At 39.0% G+C, this 13540-nt stretch overlaps 1 protein-coding gene across 7 annotated transcripts in view; it reads left to right on the top strand.

Moving 5' to 3' along the window:
• Window positions 1–1223: 1223 nt before the first annotated feature.
• Window positions 1224–13540, top strand: part of sh3gl3a (SH3-domain GRB2-like 3a) — a 62273-nt gene continuing 49956 nt past the window's right edge. For 5 of the 7 annotated variants that reach the window (XR_004613469.1, XR_004613467.1, XR_004613468.1 and 2 more), the window contains exon 1: window positions 1260–1444. Coding sequence is in view for 3 of the 7 variants with exons in the window: in XM_034581559.1 (XP_034437450.1) it covers window positions 1397–1444 (48 nt within the window). In the remaining 4 variants the exon portion in view is untranslated. Of the gene's footprint in view, window positions 1445–13540 lie in introns of all 7 variants that reach the window. The other 2 variants (XM_034581557.1, XM_034581560.1) reach the window with 2 other exon arrangements.

Raw genomic sequence — 13540 nt, 5'->3', positions numbered from 1 at the left:
ATTAGGCATGTAGACTTGTGGAGCTGGGGATCAAACCGCCAACCTTGTGTTTGTGGACAACACACTTTAACTCCTGAACCACATCCACCATAAACATCTGTAAAATCCATCTGAAAGGTGATACCAAATCCCCGGTGCATGCCCCACCAAAAGTGCAGCACCACATCAAGCAGATTTGAAAAAAAGAGCTGGACAGGAAGAGAACACCCTACAACAGTATCGAACAATGAATTATTGAATTCATGAAATATTGCTGTAGGCTCTATGCCTAGCAGCCCAGTCAGCGAGAGAGAGGGAGAGGGAGCTCATGTTAGCCAGCGAGATAGGGGAGGTAGACTGCCTGATATTTTGAGTTTTTGTATTTATTGGCAGTCAGGGCAGGATTATGTGTGCAAACATCTACTTCTGTATCTATATGAAACTGGAAAATGGTAGGTGTCCAAGCCCTTTGAGGTATATTCAATCAAATATAGAAGTTTGTTAAATACCAAGTTCACCATTAGTGATACAATCCATAATCAGTGAATCTGTGAAAATTGTTCATTTGTTTGGTCACAATCTGTCTCCTATTTCACTGACAAATAGACTGCATATATCCAACTGATACATCAGCCACAGAGGTCCGCTAATCCTGTTATTTTTTGTCATTAGTTGTTTGTCAAGATATTTACGACGCTCGTGAAGTCATCGTTTCTCTCTTCCGCCGTTTCCTCCGCACGAGCAGCTGTCAGCCAATGGGCTTTGAGAAGTGGCGACATCTCTGCGATTCAGGAAGCCCTCTCCGCTCGAAAAGATGAGCAAGACTACGTAAACCACATTTCCGGTATATACTTTCAGAATAAAATAGAGACGGAACAGTAGTACACAATCTTTCAACACGTTACAAGTTTCAGTGAACATTACAATATCTCTTATATATTGTAAAAGAGAGGCCATGTATTTAACATTTGGATAATCTAATAAGATATTTAAAGGTACTTTACGTTACCTTAACGGTGAATGGTGAAGGGGAATGTGTATTAAGTAGATGTCCCATCTGTTGGTGAGACCGTGTTAAGGTGAACCATGATGGGAAACTTCTACCCATATATAGAGAATTTGGTCAAAATTAAAACCAGTTACACAGTCATATGGTAAAACCATACTAATACCAATGAATACCATAAAAGAAAAACAAAATCAGTGCTGGACTTGGCACTTTTATTTTGATGACAACGAAGCCTGTTCCGGTGTTGTCGTGCTTCCGGGTGTGAACTTGATTCCCCAGGTCTGGCTGCAGTGTTGACTGATGAGTGTGGAGCTGTGGACTCGCTCGGCTCTTTAACGTACATCTCCTCTGTTTGGTGCTCGGTGGTTCCACGGGACATTTCCCCCGGAGGTGAACGTTACGCGGTCCATGATGTCTGTGGCCGGGCTGAAGAAACAGTTCCACAAAGCCAGTCAGGTAAGGAGACGCCTCTCACTGCTCGCTCACAACAATTGATCGATGTTAACGGTGAGCGACAAACGGAAACAGGCTTCATAATATTAATAATAATACAAATCTAATAGTGAGTTATTACATCGTATCGTTGCGGACCGTTACACCGGCTCAGGTGAGGTTTCGATGAATTGTGCGTATTGTGTGTCACGTTCCTTTTCCTCCTGATAAGTTCATGTTAAACGAAGACATCGTCACACCAAAGTCTTTGGACATATATGACAATTTTATATATCTCGCATACATGCGAACACACTTTCGCGGTTTAACACGATTCAAGATCACAATGAAGTCCAGTGGATCGTTCGGTTCTGCTATTGATGTATCACGTCTCCATCTCGTAGCACACCAAATGTTTGACCTGGTTCTCGTTGTCCGGACCAGTGACAGGAACAGGTGTATATTATGTATACTGCATTACAGTCGCTCGCTCTGTTCTGTCCAGATGTCAGATCATCCATGTGTCTAATGTGTTGCTTTGTTGTGGGATAGTTCCAGAAGAATTCTAAGTTGTACAGGTGTCATCTGTCAAACCTGACCAGCAGAAACACTCAGTTCTCCATGTAAAACACAGGTTGGACTCTCCTTTTAATTTGGAAATGCATCAATCCACTTTTACTCGTAAAGACACCTCTTCTTCTTCTTCTTCTTCTTCTTCTTCTTCTTAAAGCCTCCTGCCACCAAAATACACTGTGGTGGGTGGCTGTGATTAACTATGAACCACTTGTAACATTTAGTATGTGTTTTTGGAAAATAAAAGCTGGCTCATCTGCTGGTCTAAATGAGCAGTGGCTCTTGGTGATTCATCCATCACTCAAGCTTTGATTAAGTATTTAAGAACATTTTTAAATGAGCCAATAGCTGGGATTGGATTAGATTGGATTAGACTAGAGTTTGGCATGAGGGCTTCCTTACAGGCTCATCTAGGTGTTCCCTTGAAACACATGGAGCCTGCTGGTTTTGGTTTTGGTTTTATTCTTTTGTGTTAAGCGACAAGCTCAGTAAATAGTGTTTCTCCAGTATCCGTGAAATACTGTAATTTATTGTAGTCACTTTTAGGAAACTCTGGACAGCCTTCCTGTGAAAACATAGAATCATTTTTACATTATCTCTACTATAGTTTTTCCATTTTACACTTTAATTTGAATGGCACACTCACACAGACTAGAGTGCAGGCCTGGATCTGTCCTACCTGTCTGCTCTGGCTGTAGTTTGATTTAGTCAACAGGGTTACCCTAACCCTAACCCTAACCCTTCATTTGAATGACTTCAAAGGAGGAAGTGCAGCATCGACTGTGATATTTGTATTTGGGATGAGAGCTTCTGGACACCGTAACCCTTACCCTCCATTAATTTACAGTTGTTGTCACCATGATAACCACGTTTAAGACACAATGTGTACATGTGTGTAATTTTAATTGCTAATTGATTAAACTTGTGTCAAATACAATTTATTAAGCTTAGGTTATTTCATAATTAATACAATTTAATAGAGCCTCTCTGACCCTGTTGACTTTTATTCTTCACTGAATTTATTCAACAAACTCTTACTGTAGAAGTGACATGAGCAGATGATGTAACTGCTTGTCAGAACCAGGGTCTTTCATAGATAATCATATATAAGGCAATTCATGTAGAATAGAATGTAATCCTCTATTGTATTTAATAACAACAGGCAGACAATTTCAATAATCCTTATAACATCTGTTATCATGTGATTTTGGAAAATGAAGTAATTACTTCCAGTACACTTGGTATGCATAAACTATTCAATACATGATGTATTTAGGAATTTTCAGTCTTACTTTGGTAAAAAATGCATTTCATTTGACATGAAAACAACGTTAGTGTTTCTGATTAATTATCTACCAATTATAGGTAGATCACCATAGTTTCATAATGATTTGAAGAATTGTTTGCTTACACAATCAGTCAGAGATCTCTCGGTCGACTGAGATTCTTCAGTTCCAGCATTTGGTTTTCCTGCTTTAGCTGTGGCTCTGTTTAGAAGTAGTGAATTTACAGAACACAACTACTTAATACGATATAGTCTCTGGCTTCTGAACTATTAGGAAAAGAGGTTGCTGGACATTTTTGATCTGTGACCGTGAGCATAGTTAACACGCATTAGCTTGGAGAGACAACTAGATTTTCTTAAATAGTATTTATATATCGCTTTTATAGTCTCGTAAAGCTCTGTATCGTACGCTTTTTGCCATTTACACAAACATGCGTACAATGCATCTATATGCAGCACTTTCTCTATGAGAAGTGGCAAATTTGTGGACTTCAGTATCTTGCCCTAGGACACTTCGACATGCGGAATGGGGAAGACGGGATTGAACCGCAGACCTTCTGGTTAGACCGCTCTTAGCCCTGAGCAGCAGCTGCCCCATGTTACCCATGTATATCAGGACCCTGAACATCTCAGCTGAACCCTGTTCCAAACTCTGGTGGTACCATATAGTTTTGTTTTATCATCAATATGTGAAAAGGAACAACTGTCAAATACTCATGTTGTACTGCCAAATCATTTCACTGGACCCTTCAGGCAGCCCCTGCCATTGGCATTTTAATTCTGTGGGAAACACTGCAAAAAACGTATTTCCCACAAAGTTACTGCATGGTTTTAAATCAAGCTCTTAAAATAATTTTTAATTGCTCATTTGCCAACCTTGACGACCTTAGACCAGCATGTGACTGAATCATAGATCAGGCCACACATTAGAGATTTACTGTCTTATTCAGGGTATGACTGTCTATTCCCCTCACAGCAGAGAGAAAATCTGATTACATGTGAAATTAGTCCCATGTGCATGAGACAAATGTCAACCTGCCACCTTCCGTTTTGTGTCTGTCTGCTCCGCACTGTTGTTGTGGTGTCATTCCCTCCATGCTTTGATCAGTGTAATTTGACATTGAACTAGACGTGCCGGTTTTCTTCTATTTTATAATAGAAATTATAATAAATTACAATTAATTATTAAAATAATTGTATGTAATTTCAATAGATAACATGGAGGTGTCTATGTTGGTCTAACTTAGGGATGTTGTCCACTCTCACATACTCATTATATGGACACATTTATGTACAGGCTTTTCCTTTAGTGGGAAGGGCTTTATACTCTCATGGACAGTGTTATCTCCTCTGAGTCATGCAGTGGAGCCGTCAAAGCCAATTCTGTGAAACAATGCAGAGCATTCAGTCATTCGCACCACCCTCAGTGGTTTTCTGCTAGTGGAAACAAGGTGTGAGACCTGACAAGCTGTGACTATCAATCAGACTTTTCATACCTGCCAAAAAAACTAATAATGGATCAGTTTCTAGAATTCTGTTTGCCATGTACTGCATGTGAAAATATTGTTTGGTGTTTCACCTGCTTCCTGAACGGGAAGTACCCCCTGAAATGAGACCAGATAAATAAATGTCCCTCAACCAGCGGAAGATAAGTGGGGAGGGAAACATTGTCAGTTCCTGTTTATTTCAGCCATATCTGAATCTTTTTCCACTATTAGGAGAGAGGGGGCTAGAGGGATGTAGTGGAACATCATGTCTGGCCAGGTTAGATACATTTGTGTGTGTATGTGTACACACAATGTCAAGATGAGTTCATGCTTTAACTCAAGCATGAAGCAGAAAACGACTGCTGAGTTGTAACTTTTAGTTAGGGCTTCAGTTCTGGTTATTTTCATTATTATTGTTGTGCTGATAATTTTTCAGGTTCTGGTCAGATGTCTGGTTTTGTCAAACCAACAGTTCAAAACGTAAAGATCTTCAGTTTTCAACAAAGGAAAAGAGAGAAAACAGTCCTCTCCTTCCTCTATCTGTTACTTGATAACAGCACTGTTGTTGTTGTCCTTGTATCCACGGCTCAGTGTAATGTTCAAAGTTCACAGTCATTTGTACAGGTGGAACCCACCACTGTCTGTGAAGTTTTATGACTAATACTCCTGAAGTCGAGGTAGTCATTAAAGCCTGCGGTGACCCAATGTCTGCTCCTCCACTGATTTTCACTGGCAGGAGGAGCGGTTTGAGAACAATATTAGCAACAGGTGTCTGCAGCTTCTGATAAATCTCTTAACTGCTAGACCTAACTATGAAATCAGAAGCTCTGAAAGTTTGAATGTAGTTAGTTATTGTAAGTTTAAGTTCATGACAGATAGATTTAGAGTTGGTTGGTCTTGTGGTACAGTGGAAACTGGCTATAGTGATAAGAGATTTAGTGATCAACCGTTTACATGGATCAAAAAGCTTGGGACAGAACTGTTTCTATACAAATGCTGTTTAAATAATTCTGTTACAGTATTCATTTTGGGTTTTTTCATATATGTTTGGACCTTAAAAAAGCTATTTTTTACAGTTTGCACCGGCTCTGTCAGTAATTTACTGCTCCTCTCTGTGTCTCTATCATTCGCCCTGCGCACTGCCAACTGAATCTAGCCCAACCGAGCGGGCCCTGCCATCTCCTCCGGCTCTCCATACATTGACTAAGTTTACAAATTCTGTTGCTATCTAAGTTGAAAAGCTCTATAGATAATAGATAGATGGATAATTCTGTGCAGCGCTCCCAGCAAGCACTCTTACAGTATATTCCTTTTATACATGTAGAACAGACATGTTAAGATGATAGTATCTTATTTTGTATAGATGAGGTGGAGAAGTGGAAACCAAAATACCATGGTGTGCTGTTGGTCTAAGGGTTCAGGGTACTGTTGTGAATCTGGCTGGACACCTTTGTTTCATGTACTGCCCCATGCATGTGAAGCTAGTGGCAGACATTTACTGTGAAGCTGGGAGTTTGGACATTGGAGTTTGGGGTTAGATAATGGTACCAAAGATTAACTTCACATTCATATATTTTTCTAAAACTAGTTTTAATGCCCACACCTAATCCCACACTTTTGACGACTTGTCTCCGCTGTATTGTTAGCAGGGCTTGTCTCCATCATTTTTTAAATGTACTCCAGAGAGGTGACGGCATTGTCTGTCAAAGCACAGGATTGGCTGGATTATTGCCCCCAACTCCGGAGACGTTGTCACAGTGTGTGCCGTGTTTTACAACGTCTTTTATTTGATGAACGTGGGGGCAGTCACTGCTGCATCAAAATGATCCAAATAGGTTTTATGTCTAGAAAAAAAGATAAATAGATGGTGGGGCCAATTGGAAAGTTTTGTAATCGGTGTTACTCCTACTTGACAAGTATTACTTTAAAGCATTCTGGAGGCTTAAGTTTGGCAGCATACAAAAATCCAAACTCCCTCTATGTGGGACAGTGTAAGCTAAGGTCAGACCTGCCTCATGTCATCACCACAGGTCCGGGTGTGCTGCAAGTGCATGCACATCTGCAATATTGGTTATCTTTGTTATCTTTGCTGTATTAACATGTCGTCAGTAAAACCTGTGGATGCCTGCACCCTGTACCAGATACAGAAACATGATAGTAATGTAGCCCACACCTCAGTGAAACGAATCCATCCATCTTTAATGACAGCGTGATGGAGAGACTGAGCCACAGTCGCCTGGTTGTCTGGCAGGCAGCTCTTCAGCTCATTAACATTTCAGCAGCTCATCATCATTGTGTGTGTCTTCATGGTGACGTGGATCACCTTATGTTTGTGGTGCAAGATGAGAGCCTGATACATGATACACAGAAACGGGGTGTTCTCATGGAGGATTTCCCCAACAGTGAAATATGATACCAGAAGCTCTACTGTTGTTTTGAGTTAAGTTTTCTGGGAGTTTCATCATTTTTTAAGAGGAAAAAACAAAATTTTATTTATACATATTTTTAAATCTATCCAAGGATATTATCTTGACTTTCTTGACTTAACATACTTTTTACACTTGTATTCTACAACACATATCATATTCAAGCTAATTTCTTGCTGCTGTTGTTGACACTTGCACAAATCTGCCATTTGTCCATATTGTGACAATGGTTACTACTGTATTTTGTCACATTGAAATAGTATTCGTGGAATTTTTTATAGAAATAATCATTTGAGCTTCCAGCGAGCATGAAATACATTTAGTATTGGGACAATAGAGTGAGGAAGCAAAATCCGACCTTATTTGTTTTTGGCTGAGAGTTCCTGATAGAAAAGTCTACCCTTTGCTCTTTAGGAAGGTAAATGAGTATAGGAATAAGGCAGGAGACAGAATATGGGCAGTTTCCATTGCAATAGCACTTTACATTGTAGTTCTATTTCAAAGTTGGTGACTTAACTTGGAGCTAACTAATTTAACTTATCAGCCTTATCTTTCTCTAATATCTTGTAATTGGTAGCTTGCATCAAAACAATGTGCTAATATGCCTCCAAATTATCATCTCTAGCTAATTAATTGTAAATCCATAATTTCAACACAAATTTAATCGAGCTTATAACACACATGGCTGCTGTCTGTTTAATCTTAATCATTCTGTAGTCTGATGTCTGTACACCACAATTAATTGTTCCTAAACATTTTTTGTTCATTTTAACAGAAGATGGTTAATATTTGAACTGAAACAAACTTCTGTTGGTGTCACTTCAATTGTCAGAATTTTTCAGTAAATGTTCTTAACTACTTGGGCAGATCAACTTCAATGTTCTGATTCAGGATTGTGAGTGATGGTGAGCTACTACCAGTATCAGTTAGTGGTTTTCAGTCTTGATGAACTCTGTCACAAATGATATTAGAAATGTTTCATTGTTACTGGAAGACTATTCATTGATAACATATAGCGTGAGAGATATATTAGGCATGAATGTGATAGTATCACATCTATTGGACTCACAATTGCAATTTATGTCATATAAAATTGATGCAGCACCATGAGAAAAATGGGCCTCATGCAAAAAAAAACTATAGTTTTGATCTCAAGTGGTGTGTATGAGTGCTTTAGGAGAATTTGCTGTATTCACCAATTTTCTCACATTTTCTTTCAGGTAAAAACACAAAGTTGTCCAGACCTATTGTAGGGGTCAGATCAAATCAGGCATTAAAATGAGTTTTGAATCCAGATGGCATCTACATGTAAACCTGATTTACATATTCATATTAATATGTGTCTCCAGTTTCCACACTAAGATCAATTGCATTTTGACTTGTAATCTGTGTCACAATGAGTACCTGATCACCTCCTGAGGTGGTTTGGATGATCAGGTCACAATCTGAACCCCAATGGTTGTCAGGTGAATATATGTACTTTATTTTAGTCAAGCTATATATGAGCAATCTGATCCTACAAAATAAATGAGGTATTCGTCACATTTACACAATTTGTTCACTTGTTAAAAGTGCAGTTCGCTATATATCTTGGTCACAATATTGTCAAAAACAATATAAAGGATATGGCAAACATGTTTTGTTATTTGTCATATCAAAAAAGAACAATATCTGCTAATATGCAGTCCATTATTGGATATAGATTGTATTTCAAATACATCAGTGGCGTTAGAAGGCTTCCATGCTGCTTTTGCAGATTAACTCTTTGATTTAACAAGAGAGAAACTAGATAGGTAAACGATGATGATCACATATAAGTGGTATCCTGCTTTCTAGTTTACCAGCTGTCGTTCTGATTTTGTGTTCCACTCACACCATGCAGCCTGACTGAAGGAACCAGTATTACATTAGTTCTGGCCAGGACTTGGTAACTACCGACACTATGGTGATACACAGGTGTGTCCCTGCTCAGGACAGGCCTCTAATGAGGCAACAACCTGGAATGACACGTTTAACCCAGGCATGATGAAGAACAGGATTAATCCAATACTGTGGTGCCATCCTGTCTGATGGGCTGCTTTTCTTTTTTCTTATTAATTTCCTTGCAAATCTTCTCTTTCTCTTTTAAGTCATTTACAGTTTCTGCAATAACAGCAGCTTCAGTTTCCTGTAGCAGAGCAGTGGTTTCCAGTACATACATGAACAATACAATGTCTTCTAGACTGCCTTTTCCGACGTGCGCTACGTCCTGAGCCACAGCTGCAGGTGTAGTTGGGTAGATAACTCTGTACAGTAAATCTTGAATGAAAGGCTCTTTTTACAGTATCTCAGTCATCTAGGTCATGGTATGTCCAAGTGCTAAAAACAGGTGAACTGGACTTGGTTGAGTTTCTTGAAGAAGTTTCACCTCTCATCCAAGAGGCTTCTTCATTTCTAACTGACTGCTGGGAGTCCCAGGTTTTTAACTTGTAGGGTCGTTAGGAGTCGTTGAGGTTACCTGAGAGGCTGGACCCGCCCTGCTGTTGGTTTCACTGGAGTCGTTTGTGGTTGTTGAGAGTTGTTGACCCACCCACCCCCTGTGAGTCATGTGTCCTACGTTGTGAATTGTAGTAAAACTTCTTGGGGATGGAAGTCAAGACTGTATTGTATGTGGCTGATAGGTAGTGTCTTAAACCTCCTATAAATATAAATTAAAATAATAATTTTCAATTGGAAAACCAACATTGATGCTTCTATATTGCAGTGCATCATATTGCTAGTTAGACATTATGATGTTCCTGACCTTAGATTGTAGGTCAGGGGCATTGCCACAGTCTAATTTGTCCTTCCATTGTTTCATATTGGTCAGGACACCTTATCATAATAACATAAAAACTATATACAGTGCTCTTTATCCAGTTTTTTTTTCTTGTCTCTCTTTTCCACAAACATCCTGACAACAGCCCAATCTCTCATAGTGTCATGACGTTGGACTCTTAGATGATTAGTTTTGGGGGGGTTTTGGACACTTTTCATTGTGGACATTTTTGCTTGTGTTTGGTTTATTGACTATTACCTGTGTTTCCTTGTGTTTAGTTTTGTGTCCAGTATTTTTTCCCCCTGAGTTCTGTGTTTCCTGTTTTATTTAAAAATGTAGCTCCTTGTGTGTCTGTAGCTTTATTTCCTGCCTTTGTCCTGTTTCCCGCCCTTGTGATCGCCTGCACCTGTTCCTTATGTGTTTCAACTGTGTTCAATCATCTCTGCTTCCCCTGTGTATATAAGTCTCTGTGTTTCCCTTTGTCTTTGTCAGTTCGTCGTCGTCGTTATTGGCCTCACATCTTTCGCTTGTGAGTTTTTTTGTTAATCCTGGCGTTCCTGTAGATCCTGTCCCCTTGCTCTCTTTTGGCAATCTTTTCTGATTCCAGTGTTTTTCTGTTTGTGAAATTTTTGACTTTCTTTTTGTAAGAACATTTGCCTTTTATTAAAGGACACTTTTTGTTTTGCTCCTGAACTTGCTCCTGCATTTTTGGGTCCACCTGCACACCTCAATTCTGGACAAATCAAGGATTGATCAGGCCACCATCATATGCACTCCCTCACTGACAGATTCACAGGGAGAGTCAGTGTTATGCAGTTCTGCCTGCCTGCCTGCTGAGGAAGGTAAAAACTCTGTGGATTTTCTGCTGGTCCACCGGGGCCAAAGATGGAATCTAATTATGTGGGAAATCCTGGACATTATCAATCACACAATTGGGGAACCAGTAAAGCTACCTGGACACTAAAGTGTGTGTTTTTGAGCCAAGTGTACAGCCTTTTATTGACCCTACCCAATCAATGAAGAGCAGCTATGCTAAGTGTTTGGTTTGTTGCCTTGTTATATACATGTACACACAGTTAGAATGTTCTCTGTTTATTTAAGGGAATGGAATTTAAAGAAGCTTCAGTATACACACCGGTCTTTGGTGTCCAAGGTGACATATCCACTACTTTTTTCTCTCAAACAAATTAAGGTTCCAACCAGTCAAGTGGTGTGTCTGTCAGCAACATCTTTAGGTTCATTGTTTGTCTTTCTTTTTTTTTTTCGCACATTAACTGAATGTTTCAGTCCCACCACTCATCTACTTTGCTTCCTGTGTATGTTTTGTGGTCAGATGTAATTTGAATTCCTGGACATTGATTTAAACTCTAGTAGGTTTGTGGGCATCACTCTGTCTTGATGCTGCACAAGACATAGAATATTGACCTTAACATTTGGTGAAATAGGCTCATCATATTATGATATGTGCCTAATGATGGCCAAAACATGATTCCTCAGAAACAGAGTTGAAACATAAATCTATAGAGTTGCAACATCCTCCTAGATAACCCAACGCTTTTGTGTTAGGTGACTTTGAACAATTGGAAAAACAATCATGGAACTAGCTGCCCTCCAAATTCACAATTTTAATTTGTGCTAATACTAGCAAACTAGGCTCATTAGCTCCCACATTTTGAGTATATTACAAACTGAAGATGATGGTCCCTCCCAAAGAATTAATGTTGTAGAGACAAATGGCCTAAAACACTAAAGGCCAATTGCTAACATGTGCACGTTTTGATAACTCATCAAAAGCATTGCATCAATGTTAGTATGTTAAATATTTTGATATCCTCCTGTTAGTAGTGTAGGCTAACACAGGAATCGCTAGCCTGTCTCCTAGCAACACCAGCCCTAGGTTGTCACTCAGCTGCTGCCATGGGAAATACCCAAACAGAGACTTAAGGTTGAAATGCTGTGATACTATTTCATCCTCTTACAACATTAGAAATATAAATGTGCTTTAGGTGATGTATAATGCTCAAAAAGTGAGGAACCTTAACAAAAGATATCTGTGCTGTAATACCAAAATACTGTTGAACTTATTCGCTTCTGTGATCTCAGCTGGAATTGACTGGGTGACTGTAGTTTCTCATTCCACTCACCACTGAACAGACTATCAACACAGATGAAAGGTCATAACTCCGTCCAATATGCATTGTTATGAATGTATTTCAGTAATTTTGAGCTTTGATGAACTCACTTCTAAATGTCTGAATTATCTGTCAAGTAAAAAAAATTACAAACAATATTCTAAGTGGTTTGTATGGAATACCTCTCTTTAATTGTTATATAATCAATGCTAATCTGTCCCCTCCTCTTTCCTTCTCAGTACACCACTTTTGGGATACACAGTTAGCATAACAATATGCTTCTGCTAACACAGACACCCACAACCTCAGAATCCCTGTATACGTGTGTTGGCTGCCGATTCACATCCTCGAGAGATTCCACATTGTTTTGAGGGGAAACCGCTGTTTACTCCATGTGGTTTGAATGAGTGTCACTTTCCCTCCTATCCACCCTGAGTGTGACCTGTGACAAACTGACAGTGACTGACAGACCACTGAACACACAAAAGCATCACACCTTGTTTTTTCTTTTTTATGACATTTGGACTGTCTTGCTGTCAGCAAATATTCTAAATTTCATTACATAATGAAATTGTATTTTTAAAATACTCCTGTAGGCTCTCATCTGGACCTGAGCCGCTGAATGCACTGCATGACAAAACGTCACTTTCATTGATCGCATCCTCACAAGCATGGTCTGTTGTCTGCAACTTTGAAGAGACTTACCTATATTAAGGATTCATTTAATTGTATCATGTTGCCCTCTTATGGATATAATGCACAAAATAGATAAAATAGATGAGTTTTTCTAAGAAATAATAATCAAACATCCCTTTTTGACAGCTCTAATCTGTAACCTACAGACACACAGTCCAAATATACCTGATAACCTGTCATTGTACTGGACTAATTTCCCACAAGACCTACCAGTAAAGCTAAGCAGAAGACTGTGCTTATCTTTGCATTCCATTAATTAGTTTTAACACTCTGCAAATCCTGACTAATTGAACTAACCTTACTGTATTTAAAGCCAACCTGTCTTATTAACCTTATAAGTAAACTTTATATCTCTTCCATGAGGTTAAGAGGAAATCACCTTTTCCAGTTTGCTAAAAGTTTGAACCATATGGTGAAGATTTAAATTTCTTGATATTGATAACATTTTTCATGATTTGATAACTGAATTTTCATGCTCCAGTCAACTTGAAACAGAGTTTTCCTACTGCATTGTATGTATGAATGTGTTCTTTTCATAAATTATCACATAAAGTGGTCTTCCTCTTAACTTAATTGTTGTAGAAGTACTGACACCCTGCTTTTCCAGGAACCAAGTAAATGTTAATTCATTGGGCTATTATAAAGATCAGCTCTGCATGTGAGTCATAAGAAAAGAGCACAGGAGCAGAATCTCTTGTTGACTGGCGCAGAGTAATGGGCCTCA

This window comes from Hippoglossus hippoglossus, chromosome 3 (assembly GCF_009819705.1).
Source record: "Hippoglossus hippoglossus isolate fHipHip1 chromosome 3, fHipHip1.pri, whole genome shotgun sequence".
Taxonomy (NCBI): domain Eukaryota; kingdom Metazoa; phylum Chordata; class Actinopteri; order Pleuronectiformes; family Pleuronectidae; genus Hippoglossus; species Hippoglossus hippoglossus.
This window is presented reverse-complemented; position numbering and strand designations above follow the sequence as displayed.